Genomic DNA, 27302 nt, shown 5'->3' with positions numbered 1-27302 from the left:
GATTTGAACCCGTCAACTCGCCCAAACAACCAAAATAAAAACGTTGAACCTGTGAAAAAAAGGATTATCGCAACAAGGTTTGGCCCAGTGCCGTGCCAATGCCCACCACACCGACCTATTTGCCAACCACGCGCGTCTCGTGGGACGATTCCAAGATTTATGCTACGCCCGGCGTTGATGCCGTCTATTTTTGCAGCGGTGCTCATCACGAGTGCTGCAATGGCAACGATGTGGTGCCCATTAAGGTGAGCGTGTGCACAGATACGCGACCAGCTGGCAACGTTGCGTCGGCGGTGATTAATGGCGAAACTGCAATGTTATTTTGCTTTGAATAGCTTTAAATGTATTCCTTTATTATTTTTTTCCTACTTTTCGTTTATATTTATTGAACTTTCCACAATCGAACCGCATTCTGCATAATAATACTTTTATAACTAACATAATTTGTTTTCTCCCACCTTTACGGCACTCCCACGCGCTCTCTTCCACTTAGGTGCGCCAGCCACGCGGCAAAAGCTTAGAATCACTCGAGGATATACACGACAACAGCACACGCAGCCATTTGACCTTTAGCCATTACACGGCCACTGATTATGGCCACTTTGCGCATCCAACGCCTGCTATGCAACAACAACATCATCAACAAGCCTTGCAACACCAGCAGCAACAGCATCAACAAGCCATGCAACAGCATCATCAGGCAGCCATGATGGGCGGCGCTGTTGTGGGCGGACCCGGTGGTGCTGGCGGTGCACGTTTGCTTAGCAATCAGGCAGCTATGGTAAGCGTTTCAGTATTTTAGAAGAGTGGGCGTAGAATTCTTGCTCGGTATTGTGCGTACGAATCACATTGAAGTTATTAGAAGTTTAGAAATTAAATAGCTTGCAGATGTGCAAAAATATTTATGACCTCAGCTTTTAGAAAAACAATATTTTTTCATATTTATCTTCCCAAAATTTGGTATGGTTTATTATTTATGGTAGCGATGCAATCTCCGATTAAATAGTTTAGATCCCTGTAAGGCATTTTTTGTATTTGTGAAGTGTATTATAACTTCGTTATCTTTTTCGTTTTTGATTGATACCCCCAATAATTGAATTTAATTATAATTATTCAAAATATAAAATTTTAAAGTTTTTTTTTTCGGATAAAATTTTTTATCCTCGGATAATCTTCGGATAAGTCCCAACGTTTTAAATTTGTATCTTTTTGAGAGTTTTCCTTCTTCGTGTGAAATTTTTTGTCCTCGGATAATCTTCGGATAAGCCCTAACGCTTTAAAATTTTATCTCCGGGCTTACTAGTTATTATTCGGAAAGTTTTTTGACTGTACATGTGTTTACATACATACTTAGGTATGTAAGTATACAGCCAGGCGGTATATACAATATGTATGTACATATACATACATACATATGTACATATTGTACAAGAGAATTTTAAAAAATTATTTGGATATATAGTTCTTGTAGGCAACATTAAGTGCACTTTATAACATCTTTTATTGTTGTTGGAATGTAATTGCAAATTTTTTCTTCGGATAATATCGGATGAATTTAAAAAACTAATTCAAGAGGTTTTTTCCGTCGTATTGACATATTTTGCACAGAATTTGTGTGTAGTTGGTAATGTCGTTCGGCGGATAATGCTGGATAACAATATTAATTAATATTTTTCACATATTATTTTTTATAAAATTAAATGCATACTTGTATACAAGTGTATGAATAAAATAGGCATATAAAAACGCCTTAATTGCTATCGGTTTTAATTATTTTATAAACATTTTCTTTCATTTATCTACGAATAATGCTGGATAATTATTTATGTATAACTATCTGCTTTAATTGCTCTCGGTTTAAATAATTTCATAAAAATTTTCTTTTATTTATCTTTGGATAATGCCGGATAATTGTTTATGTATAAACATTTTCTTTCATTTATTTTCGGTTCGGTTTAAATAATTTCATAAAAATTTTCCTTTTATTTATCTTTGGATAATGCCGGATAATTGTTTATGTATAACTTTTTGCTTTATTTGTTCTCAAGCTTCATTTTTTTAATTAAGATTTATTATTTTCTAACTCCGAGTAGTTTTTTTTTCATCACATAGTACCATTATACTGTAATATGTGTAATATTTACTATGCTAAGTAAGCCCGGATAAAAGTTATAACAAGGAAAACACAAATAGCACTAATTTCTTCAATTATTCCAACATTATAATTACAATTACAAATTACTTTGTGCAATTTTAATATATCTTTCATAAATTTCATTACAGTCTTGGCGCCGTTCCTACGATGATGGTGACATTACGCCCACCAACGACGCTGCACGCGAACTCATGTACGAGGAGGGCGGCGGTACGCTACCACGTCAGCAGCGGGGCATTTTGCAGCGCGCCGTATTGAACAGCATGCCACCACTCGAGCATCACTATATGAACGCAGCTGCCGCAGCGGAATATGTTTGCCATGCAGGTGGATTGGGTGGCGTTGGCGTGCCAGGTGCGGCTGCGCATGTGGGCGCAACAGGCCCAGCTGGTTGTGTGCTGGACAGCGCCGGTCTGAATGCAGTAAGTCAAGTCGCCGCAGGAAAATCATATTGATCAAAATATTCAACTAATTTATGTAATTTTTATTCCATCATTTTCATACACGTGCGTCAACCAACAGTCCTACTTGACCGGCAGTCCAATGAGTAATAAGAAAATCGCACCGGAACCACCGCGACGTCATTGTAGTATACGAAATTCACGTACTCTGAGTGCGGATAGCCCACAACAACAGCAACAGTTGCAACAACAACAACAGCTGGGATTGCATGTCGGTGCAGCAGTTACGCCTGGCCTCTACTATGCCGGCGCTGGCGCCTTACATCATGGGGGCATGTATATGACGCATGCGCAACAACAAGCCGCAGCAGCGGCGGCAGCTGCTAATCAGCCGATCTATGCGAATTACGCAACCATACAACAGACCACGGCGGAAATACACTGCGAGAAATTCCATGACAATAAGGTTAGTGTGTACACATGTGAGATTTGGTAACCATTTGAGTTTTTTTTAATAATTTCTTCTTCTTATTTGTTGCAACCCACAGTCAAATTCCAGCATCGACTCCATTGACACCATACCGTTCGCCAACGAGAATACTGGCACCATCAAACAGCGTCTACTTAACCGCCAAGACATTGGTGGACCACAGCAGCCGCTACAATCGGGCAACACACCAAATCTGCACTCCTCCTCGTCGTCATCCTCGTCTTCGTCGACCAACACCATCGCCAATATAGCGCACTCTTTCCACTCGCTAAAGACATCTGCCTCGTTGCATGACGCTTCGCTGATACGCAGTGACAGCATCGGCAGCACCACAAGCGGCGGCAGCGCTGGCGCCAGTACCGGCGGTGGTGGCAGCAATAGCTTATTGCTACTACGTTCTCCCACCCTACAATATCCACCGACCGATGTAACGAATGCCAGCAGCGGCGGCGGCTCATCAACGACTATCACCACTACCGTGGACTTGCATACACCCAGCGGCGCTGAGGCTAATGCGGATGCAGCTGGCGATGGCGCGCCCTTAACCGGCAGCGAGGGTGCCGATATATCTAGTGGCAACGCTGGCGCCGGCGCGACCACAATTCAAACACCGGGTCAAAAGGTGTCTGTCAATGTGCTCAATGACATTGGTAATATGTTGGCCAATTTGACGGACGAACTTGATGCCATGCTGGAGGAGGAGAAGCGCATTGGCCTAAATATTGATAGTGAATAAGCACATATTGGGGAGCATACAGCTCAAGGGCGTACATCTAGGTACATAGTTAATACATATATGCGCATGTGTGTGTTTTGCAAGTTGGGAATTTATACATTAATGGGTCTTACATAAAATGTTAGTGAAATATGCGCGTGCGTACGCTTAAGCTTCAAGGCAAAGGACATTTCATTCATAAATTTCGTTTCTTATCTTATCGGTCTCTAGCGCTTGAAATAATTTATTAAAATGTGACGTTCATGTAAGATTTTACTTATCCTTCTCAAATGTCAACTCCTTGCTACAAGGGTATATTTTAAGTTTTTAAATCACTGGAATAATTCAATAGTATCGGTAAACGTTGGATAGTTTTATTATGCGTTTTTATATAAATTAAATGGTTCAATACATTGTTTTTTAAATTTAGTTGTGCGATAAAGCTAGGGATAACGCCAGATAACTAATTTAAATACTGAGAAACAATTAAAATTTACTTGCATGCAAATAAGTTCAGCCGGATAAGCGGTTTTCGGCCTTGTATATTTATTTTGAAGTTCAAAGCGCGCTTAAATTTGTAAAATATATGAAGTGGTTTAATTTGTTTATTATACAATTGACTTAATATTGAATTTTCAAAACAGTCGTTGAAGTCAGTGTCGGATATGGTCGAAAAATATATAATTTATTTACTCTGATAATGAAATAAGCTACGGATATCGCCGGATAGCTAATTTAGTCATTGAGAAACAATTAAAATTTACCTTTATGCATACAAATTCAGCTGGATAAGCGTTCTTTGGCCTTGTATGCATATTCTGAAGTTTAGAGCATGCCTAATATTTGTAAAATATATCAAGTGACCTAATTTCTTTATTATACAATTGACTTTATTTTGAATTTTTAAAATAGTCATTGAAATCAGTGTCGTATAACGTCGGATAATTTTGTTATGCGTGCAAAAAAAAAAAAATTCTTACATATATAAAATGCTTGTAGTTATTTATTTCAGTAATTTAGTTGCGCGGATAATAAAAACACGCTACGGATAACGTCGAATAATTATTTTAACGGCTTAGAAATAATTAAAACGCATATAAATTTAGCCGGATAAGCGCTTTCAGCCTTATTTGCATGTTTTGAAGTTTCAGAGGTTTTTTTATGATTCAATCAGCAATGAATGTCTTTACTTTGAAGCTCTTTTGCACGCATGCGCATATGTAGTTTAGTTGCGTCTAACACTTGAGTGTCTTAGTTGTTAGTTTTGTTTTAACATTATAACTAAAGTGTTTAGTATCTATTATTTCCTCATAAAGGAACTTATATATATGGGTAATTGTTGTATATACGCACATGATACGCGTAAATATAATACTTTTTATACGCATTTTATATTTTACGTGCATAAGTATTTATAGCAGTGTATTGTGTATTTGTATAAATTTCTCTTGTTTTGTAGTTAAAGAAAGAAAGTAAAATTGTAACTTAGTAGTTGTAAAGTTCTAATTTTTTTTACGAAAACTGCTGTTTTAGCGGCGCGGCTGCCTGTAAGTCAGCGAAGAGGAAGAAAATGTTAAAAAATTGAAGAAATAATAGAAAAATAATAATTTTATTGCTATTTTATTATTATTATTTTTTTTATTTTTTTTTTATGTTTTAATTTATAAAAATAATTTTTTTTTTAAACATTTGATCTTAAAGCTTCACATTGCTGTAGAATGTGTGTCAAAAACGATTGCAAACAGTTGTAAAAAAAATATCTTTTAAACAAAAATATTAAATATAAAAAATAATTGTTTAAAAATAACCAACAGTGGTAAAAAAAAATTATAAATAAATTTAAAAAAAAAATATTATATTTTTTAATTTAATATTTTTGTTTAATATTAATAAATATATATTTGTTTTTGTAACAAAAATATAAACAAAAAAATATTTTTGTTTGTATTTTTTTGATTTTTTTTTATAATTTTTTTTTTGTTAACATTTTATTAATTTAATATTTTTGTTTAAAAAAATATTTTTTTACAGCTCTTGGCAATTGTTTTTGATTTTTTTTTAACAAAAACAAACATTCCATATACTATACATACATATGTACATATGTAAATGGCATAAAAACCATGCACATATTTATGGGAAATATAATATATTGTTTCAAATTGCATCCAAATTATGTTACAAAACATTCCATTTTTAAGTTTATAGTAATATAAATTCTGCGGTAACCGCCGTAAACAGCAGTTTAAGAATTCAGAAATTTTTGTTAAAACTTAAAAAATATTTCACTTTAAATACTTACAATTCTACGCAATTTATAAAAGAAAGAAGAAAAAACAAAATATAACAAAAGAAAAAACAAACATAGAAAAGGTTACGAACAGACAACAACTAAAAAACCAACATCATACTTAGCATTAAAAAAACATAAAAATCAATATAAACTAAAAGTTGTAAAAGCTTTTAAAACAAAAAGTATACTTTTGTACTATTTAAATACACTAAATATAAATAAATATATACATATACATATATATTAAACTAAATTAAATTAAATTTAAAATAAAATTAAATAAGTGTTAACATTATATAGTGGAAATGTAGCGAAAGGTGCATAAACTTTAATTTAAGCCGTAACAAACATTACAAATACAGCAAACATGACTTAATCATCAAATTCAGAGATTCAAATGTTTGTGGATTAAAAATTGCCGACATTAATTTGTCCAAACAGAAAGTGCGATTTTCTCAACAAAAAATATGAAATGTCAAAGACATGCAACTACTATATATGTATATTGAGAAAAGACAGTAATAGCTTTATATTTCTCAATTGCCAGACGCAAACTCATACACACACACTCCGAATTGAAACCTTATTCATAACATCAAAAAAGCCGTATCAGTAAATTCCATGCGATAAGCAAACTTTAATTCTAATAGCATAATCTAAAGCTAAACAAAAATTACAAAAACAAAAAAAATCCACTTACATTAGACTTTATATAAAAAACATTTATATATACATACATGTATGCGTACTACCTTTAAAATAGAATAAACAAGCAAAAAATATAAAAGAACAAAAGCACAGCAACAAATCATAACAAGAAATGTTAGAAACAACTTAAAAGATGCAGTGAGTTGAAAATTTCAAACAGCAACTAACAGTAAAGAGTAAATAAAATTAATAAAAAATATAAAATAGGCGTTTATAGAATTAAAAAATAAATAATAAAAAGAAAAAAGGCCAGTGAAGTGGAGCGTATTTGAGCGTGAGATGGCCAGGCATATATCAGTTTATTTAGTTAAGAAATTATATAATTTTATTAGTGTTATTTTAAACAGCAATACCATGCCTTATTGTAAACTTTAAATATTTCACATTCCATTTTCATTAAAAACCTAATTGTGTACTTCAAAACATACCATTTACAAAAAAATCAAATTTATGCGTTATTTTGCTTGACACCTTTTGCAAAACAATTTTTTTCGTTTATAATAATATAAATTCTATTTTATTACTAATAATTACTTCCATTTCTAAGCATACTGCAGCATATTTTTACAATGCAACGCTGTGTATCTACAGATAATCGCATAATATTGTAATAACGAAGTGGTTTATTGTAATTAGTTTTTAATTCTTTTAATTTAATGATGAATGGGCAACAAAACCAACTTGAAATCAAAATGTATGTAAGTGTTATTTCCATATAAATAAATTTATATACAAGTAAAAATATTATAGCAAAAAAATAAATGAATAAACATAAAACAAACGGACAACAACAAAAAAATATATAAAACACAAAAATATGAAAAAAATGCGTTTTTATTTAAGATTGTTATAGAAACGATTAAATCATTTTACAACAACATTACAACATTGCCTTTTCGCTATTTGACACCAATTGGAGATTCCAAGTGTAGCCAGATCCTTCTACACCTGGTCTTCTTCTGATTTCCCCGGCCAGCACTGCGTCGAATACTGTTACAACCCTGGAGAGGAAATGTTTCGCTTCCTCACTTTAGATCGCTTTCAAACAATGGGTCAGGCGCAACAATACGTCTGTAGGTCCATTCATTTCTATGAATTAACCGGTAAAGATTTCAAATATAATCGCTAAAGTACTATTAAATATATGTATATAATAAATATTGCTTTAATTTCGTGGAAGAACATTTTTGCACCAACAGTTATTATTATGTAAACAAAACAAATTAATTTAAGTGATTTTGTAAAAATTGTTAAATTTCAAGCTTTGAAGGAAGTTCCGATTCTTAACCAAAACCAAAACATATCGTTGAAAATAGTTATCGATTAACAGCAGGCAACACAAAAGTCAATGTTGCCACATTAATATTCTATGGTACAAATAAATTTTTAAAGCAGAAAAAGAAATTTTGATTGAACATGATCCCAGAGATTTTAAGACATCGGTTTTAATTTCATATTTTCTTGTTTTCATACTTCCAAAATTAAACTTTTAGATATTGCTCATATACTAATTTTTACACGAATCGATAATCGATTATTTGCAGGAACTTAACGTTGTTTTCTTTACGCACTGTCATTCGCATTGTTATTGGCTCTTTTGTTATATCCACTATTCTTCACATTGCTGCGCTACTACGCTGCTAAAATGTCAGCGTTGTCATTTTCCTAGAATCATTGTGGCGCGGCAGACGGTCATCTTTGACAAACGGCTGATTGGCGTTGTTGCGAGCCCCAAAAGTTAATTTTGCAAAAAACAATACAAAAAAGTTTGATCCCAGCAAACCCAATAGCAAAGCGCAGCGTCAGTCAGTGGTTATCAACAACGATTCGTGAAACAAAAATAAGGAAAGAGCATAGTAAAATTGTATAAAAATAAAAAGCGAGTGGAAAGTCAAATGCAAAACAAGATTGCACGCTCCGTGTTTGTTGCGACGACAATCGAGTGAAATTCATACAAAAATAATCGTGGTTTAAAGTACAAAATTCAATATTTTTTAGCTTGGAAATTAAGAGTGGAGTGTAGAGCAAAGTTTCGCGAAAAATTATATAAGTAATTGTGTATACAAAGTGTTTGGTTTTGGAAATTGCATGAACGCTTTTGTTGCTGTAGAATTGGACGTCACACAGAGAGTAGCTGTAATATCCATTTTGAATATTTCTAAAATTATATGGTAGTGCTTTATAAATGAGTACATCCAACATAAGGGGAAGCACATTTTGAAAAGCCAAATCGATTATTCATAAATTTGGTTACAGCTTGAGGAATAGTGTGCATTTCCTCATTGTGTACAAACTGTAATTGAAAGTGTATAAGTCTCGTTTGAGCGCATCTTACTTGGAAAAACACAGCAACTTACTACATCAATGCATATCAGATTGTGCTTCAGCCCCGCACAGCCTTCTTCACGTTCACTTGCATCTTGCCAATAAGTTTTCGTTCATAATTCCAAGTCCTTTGATTTCTTGTGTGAATTCTGCTTTAAAGAAAGTAGATAACTAGTTAAGTTTGGCATTGCAAGTGACAGGCAGTTTACTTATTCAAAACAGAAAGTGCAAGTGAAATTTGCAAAGAAAAAATGGCTGCAGCGGCAGAGTCCACCGAACTGGATCCACGTATAAAGGTAAGTTTGTTTGTGATCTGTATATACAGGCATACAGAAATATGTTTGGCTTATTGATAGGTCAGGGTTACTATTTTAAAAACATCTACAATATATATTGGTAATGTTAAATTTGTTTCGAATCTTTGTCCATAATCTCTTTACCGAGTTTAGTTATTTCGGAATCGTTATAATCATTCTCACCAACAGAACTGATTCATAAAGAAAATTTAATATTTTTCCTTTAAGGGTAGTGGAAAAGGCGTATCGTGTAATTATGCTATTTTTATGTTATTAATGAACAGTCGGCAGACAAAAGAGATATGCTGTTTCCCATTATACATATGTTTGCTAGCGAAAAAATTACACACGTGTGCCAAACATTCTTATTAATTATTCATATATACAAGCAAACAGCATTCACTTCTATTTTCATTGCGAATTTTGCGTAGTCAATTAGTTATCGCCTACACCTTCATACATACATATGTATGTACATCCAAAGTTCATATAAATACATACATATGTATGTATATGCATAAGCAATTATTTGTTTTTATACCAATATAGCGCAATGTTATAGTGATGGCTCTATACACGCTTATTATTATTATTAATACTATTTTTTTTTTTTTAATTCGTTTCACATTCCGTAAACTGTTTGTATAATACGCAAGCGGAATTTAAATTTGTTTCCACTTTAATTCGTCTTGTGGTCGTGCATATATGTACATATTTAATAAATATTGTATATATGGCGCCCAGAATTTCGTGTTTGTTATCATTCTATAAAATTCAAACGCAAATTGAAAATTCCCTCTTGTTAAATATGGATATGCATATTTTTATTTGCTGGCCAATGTACTTCGGAATTTCTATGTTGCCCTTTATCGAGTGGATTCTTGCATTTGAATATATTTTTAGTACTCACCTTCTTTGATCATTTTATTATTATTTTTGTTTTGCTATTGCTGATATCCGTGATGGTTGCTTTGGGTGCATTTGACAAGTGGAGCACTCATGTGTCTGCTAACCTAGAAAATGAAGGAAAGTAAAAAGTATGTGTTTTATTTGATGCCAAAGCACAAGGGCAATTTTCTAAATTTTCACTAAGAGACGTGTCAATGTTCCAACTTGGCTTATTGATGAAAATGTATTTTTCAAACAATTGACGTATTTAAAATACGAAAACCTCTGTCGTTAGTAAAGTACGTGTTGAAATGAAAAAATAGTATTTTATATTTGTTTGGACTTTACATGCTAATGTACACCTTTCAAACTTCTATTTATTTCTTTACTGAAAAATACAAAGTTTTAAAATCGAAATACAATGTATAGCTGTTAATCTTAGTCAGCAGGTTTTCATTATAATTTCGCAAATGGAGAATTTCTGTATAAATTCTCAGCTGTTTTTATATGACGTTTGCAAGCTGACGTTGTTGAATAGTTTTAGCTTATCCCGTGGTTTTGCAAGTAAATTGTTAATAACATTTATCAGTTTCGGGTAAATATTTTCTTTTAATATTTATGTATGTACACTTGTGCTCACATAATTAAGTCACGCCAGTAACAGATCGAAAGTTTATTCAAAGCAACTTCTATGGTACAGGAATGAAACTTAATTTTACAAAAAATGGAAGTAATTTTAATTCAGTTCAAAACAGAATACTTATTTTTTATTTAACTTCTAAAATAATAAAAATATTGCGTTCATTCGCTTAGCCCATCCATGTTGTTGTGCTCATATAATTAAGTCATCTAAAGAAAAATGTAGTTATTCGAATAATACGACATTTCTTTGCAGTTTTACCTTACCTAAGACTAATACTTAGTTGGATAACCTTTATTACGTAGCACCTCAGTACATCGCTTAGGCATTGTTTGGACTAAAGTAGCACATTGAGCGGGACTTATTTTGTACCACTCTGCCTGTATTATTTCCCATAAAGAATCTTTGTTGCGAGGTTTTCGTGCAGCTACGGCTCTTTTTATAATCCCCCATAGGTTTTCTATGGGGTTTAGGTCCGGACTTTGAGCTGGCCAATCCAGAATTTTAATATTTCGACTACGTATCCAAGATTTAACGACCCGCGAGCAGTGTTTGGGGTCGTTATCGTGCTGGAAAATCCAAGCTAACGGTAAGTTGTCCACATAATCACCGTCTAAATTGTTCTCCAGTATTCCTTTGTACATTTCACCTGTCATTTTCCCGTCTATTTTAACAATCGGGCCAACGCCTGATGACGTGAAGCAACCCCACACCATCACTGATGAACCACCATGTTTCACGGTTTTTTTAGTGTATTTGGGATTGAGTTCTTGCAAAGGGGGTCGTCTTACATATGGTTTCCCATCATTACCAAATACATTAAATTTGGATTCGTCACTCCAAACCACCAAATTCCAAAATTTAGAGTCCTCCCAGAGATGGTCTTTAGCAAACGCTTTTCGCTTTTCAATATTTTTTTTTGAAACGTTAGGTTTTCGTCTTGCTAAACGGCCATTCAATGAATTTTCTTGTAGTCGTCTTCGTACAGTTTGCGCAGATATTTGTACGCCGTGGTATTCCTCTAATTGAGCCCTAATTTCTGTGGAGGTTAAAAATGGGTCAGACTTACTTAGCCTTACTAAGGCCCTATCGTCAGAACGGGTGGTCTTTCTTGGCTTTTTACGCGGTAAATTTTCAAAAGTCTTATTTTTTTTATAAAATTGAACAGCGTTATTAATTTTGCCTCGAGAAAATCCTAAAACATCTACAACTTCGGCAATATTTTGATATTTTTGAAAACATTCCCATATGATCCTTCTTTCGCTTGAAGTTGTGCTTTTATTCTTGCCCATGACGACGATGACTACAAATTTTGTTAAAAATAACTTAATTTAGTAAAAAACAACAATATTTATGTAAATTGTGGCGAAAAAATTTTAATTTACCCGTTTCAAACAGAATGACTTAATTATGTGAGCACACTTTTATTGACAATAAATAGAAAATTCATTTAAACTCTCCCAAACGAAAATACTTGAATGCGCTGTAAATCGGTGGCGTTCCTAGAATAACGGAACTTTTTGCTCGCGCAATATTAGGGATGTTGCATAAAGAAATATACCTTGTTTTTTTACATGTTGTAAAAAAGTACTGAATGACTTAATTATATGAGCACAAGTGTACATGCCATATGTACAAATTTCTGCAATATAATAACTGACGCAGGGTTGCAACTATTTTGATACACCTCATTGCAGCAAAAACTTTAATAATGTAATGTTTTTGCAAGAGCAAGGGAAATTCCATGAAAATACGTTTACTTTACCTACTCTATTTATACACCTTAAAGGTAAACAATGTTGTGTCTGAATAAATACTATCAATTGAGTCTAAAGCCAAGTTCACGAACGTAAATTCCTTTATAATTCTTTGTATTATATCAGCTGTTAATTTTAAAGTAAACAATTGTGCAATTCACAAGTCTCATAAAGTTGTAAGTTATAACGATTCGAAAACATAGCATTGAAAATTGTAAATGTGTAAACTCATTTTTGTATGAAATCCAACAACAATTTTTTTAAACAAGTGTAAAAATTTATAATTTTACGATTTTACGATGCTTTACGACAGGTTGTGAGTACCCCAAATGAAATAATAATTTATATGTACTACAACACGTATAATCTAATATTTAGTGTATTATTTTGCCTAATTTTTCATACTAATAAATATATTCAGCGCTTTTTATAAAATATGGTATTCAGGAAGCTTGAAATTTACAGAAGTAATTCAAAGCGTTAATTTGACTTTAATTTGGTGTCAAAATAATTCTATAGAAATTTCAATAAAATTATATGAATTCAGCACAGCTGAATAATAGCCAAATATTTAATTATTTTATAAAAAAAAATGCACTTAATGGAATGGAATTCCGCTCAACTGAATTATCGAAATATAACAAATATGCAAATAATATTTAAAAATTGTTATCAGCTTGTATTTTAGTGTTCAGCTAAAAAAAACCTCAAAAAAGCAGTAGGATCTTTCAGCTATATTTTAATTATTGTAAAAGAAGCTCAGCTGAATTGTAACCATGCCATTTTATTTAGTGAATGTACATATATTCAGCTGCATTCATTTCATTACGTCTTGCCATGCCGGATTATGCCAACAAGGCAAATACATTAACTTCTGTTTTGAGTGGTAAGATTCTATGTACTTAAATATCGGAATTTCTCTGAAAACGAGTGTAATGACCTGTCAAAGCAAATTTCTTTCGTATACTTATTTCGTTCGGCACAAAAATCTGTTATTTATTGCTTACATTTTCACTTATACACGATATCATAGCCTTTTCTACAAACTACTTTCGTTTTATTACCGTTATTTCCATTCAATTCGTTTGTCCGCATACGTTTCTTTTTATGGAGTTCCAATCACATTTTCTTTTCGACGCATTCTGATGACTTTTCCTTTCCACACCCCGTTCCTTGACATAGATTTGCTGGCATTTACGAGCTTTGCAAGTACGTACGAGTATAATTATATATGTCGGCGCACCATAGTGTGTGAATATTCATATGCGTGTGTGAGTGTATGTGTATACAGTTTAGGGAATTTCATTAGAAGTCTAAGTTCCTCATTATTCGATCAGCCGTTGATTGTGCTGTGATTGTTTGTCACTTCAAGAAGTACCGCTTTAGTGGGGCGACAGCGTGGCGTCGCTACCATCAAGTGTGGTTGTCTGCATGTCGCCTCTTCAAGGAGTACCGTTATAGCGGGACGACAGCGTGGCGTCGCTATCGTCGAGCGTGGTTCGGTGGTAAGTTTAAAAGGAAGAAAACGACGTACATAGAGACAGTCGAGTTGAGGACTTGATCTAGTGAAGTTGTGTTAAAAAGTTAATAATGAAGTCGTGTTAAAAAGTTAATAGTGAGAAGTGAGGAATATTGTGAAGTGAGGAACTATTGTGAAGTAAGTGTGAAACCGAAACTCGCTACGCTACGACCATGTCTAAGGTATTCCGACATCAGAAGTGGAATCTGCCCATTTGCCTCAATCATTAGATGGACCATGGCGTACCATGATGGAGTTGCAGAGTGGAGGATTGATTGAGCTTGTGGCGGGCTACGGATCTGGCTGTACCTGATGCGGGGCGGAGCAGGTCTGTGCAACTGCCCAACTTCGGCCCAGACAAAGCATGAAATGTGGATGGATACGCGATGCAGATGGAAGCGTTGCAGGATGGCTTGTTGCAATTAAATGGACCGAGTTGAGAAAATGCCGAAGCTATCTTGCGATGCGCTCGTGCAAATAGTGTTGTTGTTGTTGTACATTGAAAAATACTTCGAAGAAGGTAATGTGCGTAGTTGAGTTGGCTTTATGAGAAGTGTGTGTGGTCGGACGGACGGACGGGCGATAGAGTGTAACTACTTCGAGTATTAACAGTGAAATAGTTGTGCAAAGTGCTGCGGTAAATAATATTTTAAAGTTCATGCAAAATGAAAAAGAAAGCGCTTACGGCGAAGGTGTACAAAGTGATAAAATATGTGTGAAGTGAGTAAGTTAAGTAAAATAAAGTGGTTAAAAAAAAAAAGGAAAAAAAAAATGCGTGTGTTGTCATAATAAAAGTGTTCTATAAAAAGCGTGTGGAACAGTGCAGCGTTGCAGCGTGCAGTACCTAAAGGATGCCTGAACCACAGAGACCAAAGTTTTGAAATCACCTTTGATTCTGGATCGGAAAGTTCGTTAATGAAAGAAAAGCTAAGTATAAAATTTTCTGGTAGAAGATTCAATAACATTGTTATGCTAAAAGGTATAGGCAGTAGTGGAATATGTAGTACTGTACAAATATTAAGTAACGTAAAAATTGACGATAATTGTATTGAAATTTTGTTTTATGCAATAGGCGATGATGATGTGCAAAATGACATTGTCATTGGCCGTAAAATGCTTAATCAGGGTTTTAATATTGTTATTTCATCAAACCAATTTAAGGTTTCAAGAATCAAAATTGTTAATTTATGTACTGGCAGTGAGCCAGCCTATATTAATACTGTACTCAAATTCATTTATAACTGGTATCCCAAATACTAAAGTCAGAATTTGTGAAATGAACACTAGATTAATTGATCCAACAAAAACTGTACGAGGAAGGCCATATCGTTTAAATCCATGTGAGCGAGATTTAGTTCGAGAAAAAAAATTAGTGAATTACTAAAATGCAATATCATTAGGCCAATTATTATTGGTTAAAAAAAAAAATGGTTCAGACAGTCTTTGTGTTGACTATAGAGAGCTAAATTCAAATACAGTCGCTGATAAATGCCCGTTACCACTTATACAAGATCAAATAAATAGACTTGGTGGAGCTAATAACTTTACATGTCTAGATATGGCCAGTGGATATTCGGGCTCAGAAACGCACCTTCGGTTTTGTTATCGTCTATATGGACGATATTATGATAGTTGCCTCAACAAAATGCGAGGCGTTAGAAAGATTACAGATTGTTCTAAATGTTTTAACATAGGCTGAGTTTTCATTCAACCTTACAAAGTGTTCTTTTCTGAAAACATCGGTTCAATATTTGGGTTACAATGTAAGTGCTGGAGAAATTCGTCCAAATCTCGCTCGGACAATTTATTGGGTAAGCGTCTTATTTTCCGACAGTTTATTAAGGGATTTTCACCCGTTGTTGGGCTTATTTGCAGTCATTCACATTCGATATTCAGTATAGAGAAGGGAAGAGAATGGCACATGTTGACTTTTTATCGAGAAATCGTCCTTTAACAAGGTCTACTTCGGCCAAAAAAAAAAATTAGTCACACAATCCACATCGATATAACAGGAAAATTAAGTGGCAAGAGTGCCAGAAGGAGTATGTTGTTGTTCAGGTCGACGCGTTTACCAAATACGTCTATCTTAGTCATAGCCTTAAATAAGACAGTGAGAGTTGCATAAAAGCTGTTCAATCCGCTGTTTCATTGTTAGGAGTACCAAACCGAATAATAGCTGACCAGGGAAGGTGTTTTACAGGCGCAAAGTGCAATCAATTCTGTTCAGATCAGAAAATAAACTTGCATTTGATAGCCATTGGTGCAAGTCGAGCTAATGGTCAAGTGGAGCGAACCATGAGCACGTTAAAAAAAATATGTTAACGGCGGTTGAAACTGGAACTTAGTCTTGGCAGGATGTGTTAGGTTAGTTAAACACAAAGTTGGGGATTTTGTGTTGCTTAAAAGTGAAGAAAGACATCAGACAAAGTTAAGTCTGAAATTCAAGGGACTTGAAATAGTAAGGGTTGTAGAGGGTGACAGGTACATTTTGGAATTCTTGACTAATGGGGTGAGTTGTTGATATGCAGGCGAAGATTTGAGAAGGTTTACCAGAGGCGCAAGTGCCCGAGGAACCGAATGTGTATGATGGTGATGATGAGGATGTTGTTGCAAGTAGAGAATCCGTTGCGAACGGTAAAGAGAGTGAAAATGAAAATATTGAAAGTATTAAGAGTTTTGAAGTTACTGAAGAAAGTAAGAATAAAAATGTTGAGAATGTTGGAAACACTAAAGAGAGTGAAGTAAACGAATAAGAATGACAAAATATATGAATGGTTGGCCAAAGACAATGGCAGAGTACTCAGATCATAATGCAAGCACAAGTGCAAAACAGACTAAAGGTTGTTTTGATCATGGCGTGTGGCGCATTTGATTGAGTAATGAATTGATTATGTGACAGTAATGTAAAAGTTGAAGGAAACTGTTGAAAGAGACAGTAATAAAGGAAGTTGAAAGAGACACTGTTGAAAGAGACAGTAATAAAGAAAGTTGAAAGAGACACTGTTGAAAGAGACAGTAATAAAGGAAGTTGAAAGTTCAAAGAGACATTATAGTTGCCTTAAGGGCTTATAATGATGTTTGTTATAATGATGTTTGTAATAATAATGTGGGCACAAGTGCAAAACAATGGTTTTGATCATGGTGTGTGGCGCATTGGGTATTATAATGTAAAACATGTGTGGTTAATGATAATGTGAAAATGAGCTGTGTTAAAGAAAAAGATTTTGTATTAGTAAGAAGGAAACAGAAATATGAAGATGTAATTAGTCAATCGAAATTATAAGATTAGATGAAAAATTGAAAGTTAGATTTGAATAAACTTTTATAAGTTGATTGAAAGGTAACATAGTATTTTTGGTAAAATTGCACGAGGTCGTGTAATTGTCAGGATGGCCGTGTCGGCGCACCCTAATAGTGTGTGAATATTCATATGCGTGTGTGAGTGTATGTGTATACAGTTTAGGGAATTTCATTAGAAGTCTAAGTTCCTCATTATTCGATCAGCCGTTGATTGTGCTGTGATTGTTTGTCACTTCAAGAAGTACCGCTTTAGTGGGGCGACAGCGTGGCGTCGCTACCATCAAGTGTGGTTGTCTGCATGTCGCCTCTTCAAGGAGTACCGTTATAGCGGGACGACAGCGTGGCGTCGCTATCGTCGAGCGTGGTTCGGTGGTAAGTTTAAAAGGAAGAAAACGACGTACATAGAGACAGTCGAGTTGAGGACTTGATCTAGTGAAGTTGTGTTAAAAAGTTAATAATGAAGTCGTGTTAAAAAGTTAATAGTGAGAAGTGAGGAATATTGTGAAGTGAGGAACTATTGTGAAGTAAGTGTGAAACCGAAACTCGCTACGCTACGACCATGTCTAAGGTATTCCGACATACATATACTATACTTACATACATATGTATGTATATGTGTGTGTTACCATATTTTAAGTACTTCATAAGTAAAACATTTAAACGATTGTTTGTAATAAAACAATTTTTAAAGATACATATTGTTTCTATATACATACATACATATCTAAATGTTTATGTGCGTGCTTAACAAAAGTTAATCGCTGGCAGAAGTCACACGTTAAATATTGATAAAACCATTGTAATGTGAGCAGTTAATCAGAGGCTTGACATTGTGCGCTTACTTTGTAAGCTCGAGATTTTCACACGCCTTGGTGACATGCTGCCATTAGTATTTAAATAATATATATGTGTCTCTGTGTCAATTTAGTCAATGCCATCTGAAGGGTATGCATTCTTATACTGTTATTGCAAATTTTCTTATATTCCTCAGTTATTAAATATAATAAACTTTCAATTATCACTCTAAGCGCTGTTTTCTCAATTATTGCTAACCAGACATTGAGAAAACGGCCTACGCCATCATCTGTACACTCTTATGGAAGATATATATCAGTATATACTTACATTCTGAATGATATATGGTCTGAAGCTTAGAACTTACCTTGTTGTGCTTTTATTGTTTTATAATCTTATCATATATTATTCCACCGCACTATATTTCTCATCTTACTTTCATTCAAAAATGAGAAATTGCCTGAGATACTGAGTGTAATTAAAAAAGCAAAACTTCTGCACGAATTCAAATATCATCATCGATGCTATCGATTGCATGATAAGATTGACGAACGGAAATTATGTACTTTTTAAACATACATACATACGTACATATACGTAAATATTGCAAAGATATTTGAGAATATCAAAATATACACATTCCTCGAATCAAACGGAGACTGTTTGTATACTTCTTTGTTCTCCATAGACATCTACTTGGCATTATTTTCTTTTGTTGTCGAAACAGGTTTCTGACGATACATTCTTATTGACATTTGCCAAAAAGAATGCTAAAAATTGTAGCAACCAAACAAAGTGAAATATTTTGCTTTTCGCAACAATTCCATGAAATGTGCGCGTATAATTAGTCGATGACTACATACAGCAATTGTGCGACTACCTGTTCGTATAAGGTATTTCAGGTATTTCGAGGAAGTGATGTCAGGCTCAAACGCAATTGTGTCTCGAAAAACGTGAAGACGTTTAAGGATGAGTAGCGATTGCCCTTGCAGTGTGTCCTAGCTGACAAGAAGTTCATACAATATTCGCAGCAGGCTGTCACTAGCAGGCTAGACAAGCCGCCGTTAGTCGAATGTGTGCGACACGAGACGTCGAAATGAGTGTGACGCTTGCACGCTATTTAAATACAAAAGCCGATTTTGTTGTTATTGTGTTATTGTGAAGAAAACTCTCACCAACCCACTGCTGTCTAACAATTGGGGGCGTATTTGGTTGCTAATTTTTATACATCCTCTGCATATGTTTGCCTTGAATTTGTTTGCATCACGCCATCGTTCGCCGGGCAACCACAACGTGACGTAAAATAACTTGGTTTGCTGCAGTTACAAACGCCTGTGGCACGAAACGTGCGTAACTCGCGTTTTTGTACATAGGTGAAAGCGACTTTTTGTTTATAATATTAATCACTACAACCGGTGATTAGTGAATCAATATATCGCATAAATATGGCGCCTATTTAATTTTTTCGTTGGATTTTTTATTCAGCTAAGCTGAATTTCAATTGAGATTAAAATTGTTTTATTAAATTAAATTAAATTTCATTAAACTCATTACTAAACTTATTCAGCGCGTATTAAAGTTAATTCAGCCCCGTTTAAATTCAGCGCCTCTACAAAACTTTTTTCCGGCTTATTTATTCAGCTAAGCTGATTTTATATTGAGAATAATATTAATATTGTTTTATTAAATCAAATTAAATTTCATTAAACTCAGCACTAAACTTATTCAACGCATATTTAAGTTGAGAGTAGGTCCGATATTTGTTCTTTTTACTTTTCAGCTATATTATTTTATATAAAGATCACATGAATTATAATAAATATGTATGTTATATCTATCATAAACATAATATAAATTAAAATTTATTCAACCCCGTTTAAATTCAGCGCATATAAATTTTATGCAAAATAAGTTATTAGTCAGCAATAATAAGTAAAAATACAGGCTCCCTATATTAAGCAGCTGAATTGTGCAAATATGTACGTGGTGGGTATAAATTTAATCTCTATTAGCAATTTTAAACAATATTAATTGTTTTAATTAATTTCATATAAAATCCAGCATCACAATATGTTTACAACATTTAACCAGCTTGCAATAGTATTTAGCAGCATTAAATTATGATCTGTAGGAATACATATATTTGTGCTGAAAAGTCTAAATACGGAAAAAAAAACATATTCAGCTACTTGCTTACAAAGCTGAATTGTTGGTTATTAATTGTTTTGAAATTTTCTTTATTTGTGTGGCCACTTTTGTACTTTTCTTAACTTTTTGACCTTATTATGCTGTTATTATACACTTTTATCGTGTGTGATTGAACTTTCGCAAACTAAGAATTTATTTATCGGTAAAAAAAAATATCGTAGGTTGTCACATGGTTGTCGCTAAATATGTTATCTATAATGCTGCTGATAAAAGTGAAACGTATAGTGTAAATATACAGTATATATGTATGTACATATGAATGTATGTGCCGCACACAGTAGTACAACAATACTTATATTGTTTACGTACGTCATATTGTCTATAAAGATAAAAATAAGTGCGGTAGTAAATTATATTGCCCCTTAATCTAATATTCTATAAGTATTTGTATATTAGCGATTATTCTAATTGATTGAAAAGTCCATTATAATGCTACGAGTTTTTGTGGTTTACTGCATTTAATTCTCTGGTAAAAAAAGTAGAATTTTTGCAAGTATTTGAATAAGTTGAGTAAGTATATTACTATGTTATGAGTCACTGTCTTCACATTAAAATATTTTAATACTGTAAAATTTAAATTTCCATGCATTCGGCAGTGCTGAATATTTCTGCTTTCACACTAAAATATTTTATTACCTTAAAATTTGAATCTTCATGCATTCAGCGGTACCGTACCGTACCGTAAAATTTAAATTTCCATGCATTCAGCGGTGCTGAATATCTCTGCCTTCACACTAAAATATTTTAATACCGTAAATTTTTAATTTTCATACATTCAGCGGTGCTGAATATCGATTTCAACGTGCTGAATAACTTTTGTGGTGTTACATACATACATATAAAAGTTGTATGCATTTATAAATTTGTATTAGGAATCAAATATTTATAATTTGTAATATCATTTAAATGCATTTGTATATATTTTTTACTTGCAGGTAGTTTTTACATGCTTCAAATCAGTGTTATACAAACAAATCAGCTGATTGCCACAATTTTCTTATCTTTTCATAGGTGCATTGATAGTTATTATATTACACAAAGTAAGATTAGACGAGGTGCTAAATAATCTGGCTATTGTTTGTTATGTCTCAGTTGAAAGCCAGGTAGAATACCTACTGGAAATAATTAGTCACAGCGTTGTTAGATGATTCATTTTATACGGCTATAACCTCGTAAGCGGTATCTATGCCAATAAAGAAGAAGTTACGTGGTTATGCGAGTGGGGTATCGTGTTGGCATATCTGGTAACATTTCGGTTCTTTTTTACTTTATAAAAATGCTTATTCAGCTCAGCTGAATTCGATTATAACTTCCTTTTTGAAATATTATATTTTTTAACAAAGCGGTTGGGCTTAACTCTACGTATTTCATGCATGTGGTATTTGATTATTGACTAAAAAAAACGATTCCAAAAAATTAAATTTTTTTATATACAGTTTAGCTACATTTTTATTATAATTTTTATAATAGTGTATTAAAAATGCTTATTCAGCTCAGCTGAATTCGGTTACAACTTCGTTTCTGAAATATTTAATTTTTCTACGAAGTGGTTTATTTAGTCCCATTTTTGTTATAATTTATGTTTTCCATGTTTTTCAAAATAAAATTCAATATACATATTCTTGCGAATATATCTGAAATTGTTTATTCAGCTTAGCTGAATTGATTCCAGTTTTGAGTATTTCAATAGTTTTTATAATAACATATTAAAAATGCTTATTCAGCTCAGCTGAATGCAATTATAACTTCGGTTGTGATATATTAAAATTTTCTACGAAGTGGCTGAGCTTAACTCTAAGTATTTCGTGCTAACATTAATAATTTAAAAGTTTCTATATTTTACATGTGCACGCAAATCATAGTTCGAGACTTCGAAAGTCGTTTCTAAGGTAAACTGTTTAATGAGGAAATCAATTAGAATATAATGTAGTATGTATGTATATGAATCACTTAGTTTACCGCATAATATCAGAAACACAAATGTGTTTATAAAGGCACTCATTAGTCGTCCAGATTACATTTGCTGCATGTACCTACTAAATTCCTTCATTTTATCTTATTTGATGCAGGTGATTTGTTTCTTACAATTTCTTTTACCATTTAACTTAAAATTATTCGCAAAAATCTCGAGTTCAATTTCCGGCTATTTTCCTTGCAAGCTATATAGCAGCTGCTTCCTTTGCTTGTCGTAACTTTTTTGTTCAATTCGAGCTACTCTTCGTTTTGACTGTTTACTTTTCAATTGCTTTTTCGGTGTCTACTTCCTACAACATTTATATATTTTTGAAATATTGGGGGCTTTTTCTTGTGCTTATTGCCAGATTGCATGTCACTTGGAATTGTTTTTTTTATTTTCATTATATGTATGTCTCACGCTATCAGCGATATTTTTCATTTTTATGGGCACAACTTTTGTTTACAGTTTAATATATATGTATGTATGTAGATATATGCTCATATACATATGTATGTATACTATTTGATCCTTATCAATTTGCACATTTCATTCGTTGGCAAGTCAATCATACATATTTTTTCTGCATACATGTGTGTTGTTTTTTTATCTTTTCACAAAGGTCAAAATCTGCATATTTAAGTCTTCTGACGTTGTTTCAACCCTGATGTTGACTTTGAAGCAATTTTTGAATAGTAAATATATACATTCTTATACAATTAAAAAAATTCTGCCTTTTATTTGTTTCGAAATTTCTTGCAGATGGTGAAATTCTTTGTAATTATTTCTCCTCTTCTTAAACAAGAATAATCTGTACAGTGACAGTTGTTGTCAAATTTGACATTTGTCGGCTAGCACTTTTTCAAAGCGTTAAGGATGTACAGATTTTAATTTCACTTTTTCACTTTACTTTTTATTTAATTTAAATATTAAATTATAAACTTCATATTGCTGCACCCTATAAAAATATATTAATATACATTTATTTTTGCTTGTCTCTTTCTTCGAATATACACGCTTACATTCATACAAGTATAGTTGTAAATAAGTGATGACCAGCGCGCTCTACCTTTGTTTACCATTCATTCATTCATGTGTTTTCTTGGCAACTTCAAGCCGATATTACTTGTTTTGTCATCGCACAACCTGATGATGCATAACGCGATTTGTAACGTTTTGTTGTTAATTTAATGCAAAATAGTTGTGAATTTGTAATTCAAATAATTAAGCAATCGTCTGTGCAATATTTTCTTTTAGCAACATTTAATAATAGTCATTAGCGCTGTTGGCGGAAAAGTTTCGTAAATTGCTTTAAAATGTGTTTTTACATTAATTCAGCAGCTGATTAGCCCCCATTTTAGGACATAAAATTAGTGTAGTCTTCTGCTGAATTGAATTCAGCTCCGCTGAATAGCAGGCTAATCGATGTTTTATTGAATTTTATTTATTAAAATGTTGTATTGCATTTAAATCGTTATTAGCGGAAAATTTTCGCAAATTACTGTAAAATGTGTTTTTACGTTAATTCAGCAGCCGATTAGTCACCATTTTAGGACATAAAATTAGTGTAATCTTCTGCTGAATTGAATTCAGCTCCGCTGAATAGCATGCGAATCTATGTTTTATTGATTTTATATGTTAAAATGTTGTATTGCATTTAATACGCTGTTAGGGGGGAAATTTTGCAAATAGCTTTAAAATGTGTTTTTACGTTAATTCAGTAGCCGATTTTCCATCATTTTAAGAAATAAAATTAGTGTAATCTTCTGCTGAATTAAATTCAGCTTTGCTGAATAGCATGTAAATCGATGTTTTATTAAATTTTATTTATTAAAATGTTATATTGCATTTAAAAATATGAAAAAATTGCTGAATGACAACATTGTTTAAACATAAACTTAAATATACACAAAAATATAATTTGTTACTTTCAAAGCAATTTTTTGTAGCAACGAATTTAAGTCAAGTACAACCAAGTATTTCAAGGATGTGCGTTTAATTATAGTTGTTCATGCCGAATTGTAGTAATGTTTTAAATTAATATTTTTTAATTATTGCGTCTATAATGTCACTTTTAAATTATTACTTTAAATTGCATTAATTACATTTTAATGTAATGCAGTACACTTTTCATTACACGCAATTTTCAAAGACTCGTTGAATTATTGAAACTTGTTTTAAGTTGCACGTTTTTGGTTCAGTGATCGCATACATTTTAAAGCATATGCCTAAATAACGCTTTAAAACAGCTTGATACAATTCAGCACGCGCTGAATAGCATTCAAAGGTATTAAGAATTATTTTTAATCGGCTGGTTATGATGTTTTCTACAAACATATTTTATTTTGATACGAAAAAGTGAATTTTTTTCAATTTAAATTTATATTTTAGTAAATTCGGATGATGTCCACATCGGTTGATTTGCTACTAAATTCAACTCATAATATGTGCGCTACCTTTCACTATTTTATATCACAGACATTGCCGCTGAATTGTCTACATTTGCGGCAATTACGTTTATTATGTCATCAGACTGTCTCACCTCTCATCCTCCTGCACCAAGCAGTAACGAACTCAGTGTCTAAGTGCTCGTATGTAATCACTTTAAGTGCATTGACTGAAGAAAATGGTTATCAAATGAATTTGTCTACCGTTTGTCCGCCTACATATTTGTTTGCACACAGCTATACCCACGATATATGTATGTATGTATGTACATTCGATTATATAGGCAAACAGGGCAGTCAGCCATTTGGTTACTATTTGTATACATCTAAAATTACTCGTGTTGTTTGCGTAGATAAAAAATGTTGTAACTTCACCTACTAATCATAAATCTATTTGGGGTTCGGTTGCTGTAACGGTGTGTATGCACGAGTTTGTCTCTGTGTGTTTTGATGCGGTCTTCAATTTTTGCTTAATATGCGGTTTCTTGCAAGTCGTTTGGCTCTTGGTGCTTGGTAAATAGATATTCACATTTCTCTGTCATGTCATGCCATATCCGCATTGTGTGGCAACCGCCATAGCAGCAATAAAAAGCAAACTTTGCACTGCAAGTGCTTAACCCTTTTTTCATTTGCAGTGTGTTTAGTGTATGCGTGTGCACAAATTGACATTAGAGTTGGCTATGGTCGATGTCATTTAAATTCACTTAGTGTTGCTTTAGTATGCTCCGTCGGTTTGAGTTACACTGCTACTCTCCGGTTACTTTCTAGTAATGACATAATCTCCCAACCTGGCTGTGGTCATTGGTGCTGCTCTCATGGTGCTGTGACCCGCTGGTGCGTAAGAGCTTTTTGTCATTACCAACTTTTTAACAGCGTCTGCTAGATATTAATTATGCTTTATTTTTATGATAATGCACATTTTTTTAACATTTTTGTTTACTACCATTACGTAGTGGTTTTTTGTGTCGGTTTTTAAATATATTTTTTCAACAATTTATTTTTGTATTTCTTTATAATACTTTTCTCCCCTTTTAGCCTGTTTGTTTCACACTTTTGTAGTTAGTAGACCTTTTTTGCGGTCAATATCATTTTAATTGGTTTATTACGTGCACACATTTTGCTCAACCAGGCGGCAATATGGTGCGTGAAGAGATCGGACTATGTGCGGCTTTTAAAAGTAGGTCGAGTTCGCTTGGGAGAAATAAATAAAAAAAATAAAATATTCAGACATAACAATCAAATCAGCGAATGGAATTTTTGAAACATACCTTCTGTGTAATCCAACAAGAAAGCAGCAGCAGTTCTCTAAATATTTGGAACGCAAAAAATTAATAACACCAATTAACAACGTATTCAGCGCAGCAATAATCAAATTTAATATTTTAGAATTAAAAATTTAATCAGTTTAATTATCATTATTAATTTTTTTTTACCGCGTTATACATTTATTCAGCTTAGTTGAATTAGGCCGAAAGTCGACAGAATACTTTGTCTAACCATTTCATTTTATTTCAGCTTTTTATCATTATTAATTTTATTTTTACCGTTTTTTAAATATATTCAGCTCAGCTCAATTAGACCGAAAGGCAACAGAATACTTCTTCTAACCACTTCAATTTATTTTTGCCTTTGTTGTCAAATTTTACTCATACTTCACATAACGGAACCTTTGTATGTTTTTAAAAAATTAATTTACTAACTTTTTATTTACATTTATTAATAGTTATTATTCAGTAACTATAAAATGGCATTGAATCTAATAATTATTGCTAATAATAATAATTTAAATAATGAATGACTAATTCAGCTCAGCTGAATATGCGAAAAGATTGAATATTATTGCTGATAACAATAATTTAGGTACTGAATAACTAATTCAGCGCAGCTGAATATGCGAAAAGTTTTTACTCCCAAATTTTATTCAATGTCATTCATCTTAACTAAGTAACAAATTTTGAAAAAAAAAAAAATAGTTTGAAGTGCTTTCATGTAGAATATCATATCACCAAAAAAGGTATTATTTGTTATAAAAAAAAACTGTTAATATATTTTTCGTTAGAACCATATGTAAGTCATATAAAATGGCTAATAAATTTATTGAATGTTTTACCGATTATTATTTATTGAAATATATAACTACTGCTGAATTTTTCATGCTGTGAGCCATTTTACTAAAAGCGAAAATTACTTTGTTTTGAAATTTTACTTCAATATCCTAAACATAGCATTGATTAGGTATTCAGCAGTTTAACCATGCCTTTCAATTTATGTTTTTAACATGATTTCTATTAAAATGTGCTGAATTAACTCTGTAGTTCTAATATGAAGCTTAGCTGAATCACAAATGTTTCAATATACAATCTAGTGAATAGCTTAATTTTTTGTTAAATACATTTTCTGGACATTTAATT

The 27302-nt window shown here is 32.9% G+C and overlaps 2 protein-coding genes across 9 annotated transcripts in view; both read left to right on the top strand.

Moving 5' to 3' along the window:
- Positions 1-6102, top strand: part of LOC105222219 (uncharacterized) — a 63119-nt gene extending 57017 nt beyond the window's left edge. For 5 of the 8 annotated variants that reach the window (XM_011199445.4, XM_011199446.4, XM_049453086.1 and 2 more), the window contains 5 exons: positions 63-245; positions 494-781; positions 2284-2577; positions 2678-3022; positions 3105-6102. In XM_011199445.4, the coding sequence (XP_011197747.2) occupies positions 63-245; positions 494-781; positions 2284-2577; positions 2678-3022; positions 3105-3782 (1788 nt within the window). In that variant the 3' untranslated portion in view covers positions 3783-6102. The remainder of the gene's footprint in view (positions 1-62; positions 246-493; positions 782-2283; positions 2578-2677; positions 3023-3104) is intronic. The other 3 variants (XM_049453087.1, XM_049453089.1, XM_049453088.1) reach the window with 3 other exon arrangements.
- A 2302-nt stretch (positions 6103-8404) lies between these two features.
- The window catches only part of LOC105222222 (SH3 domain-binding protein 5 homolog), a 45309-nt gene continuing 26411 nt past the window's right edge, over positions 8405-27302 (top strand). The window contains exon 1 of the mRNA XM_011199450.4: positions 8405-9383. Within this exon, the coding sequence (XP_011197752.2) occupies positions 9339-9383 (45 nt within the window). The 5' untranslated portion in view covers positions 8405-9338. The remainder of the gene's footprint in view (positions 9384-27302) is intronic.

This window comes from Bactrocera dorsalis, chromosome 3, assembly GCF_023373825.1.
Source record: "Bactrocera dorsalis isolate Fly_Bdor chromosome 3, ASM2337382v1, whole genome shotgun sequence".
Taxonomy (NCBI): Eukaryota; Metazoa; Arthropoda; class Insecta; order Diptera; family Tephritidae; genus Bactrocera; species Bactrocera dorsalis.
The sequence above is the reverse complement of the archived record's forward strand: the minus strand, read 5'-3'. Positions and strand labels throughout refer to the sequence as shown.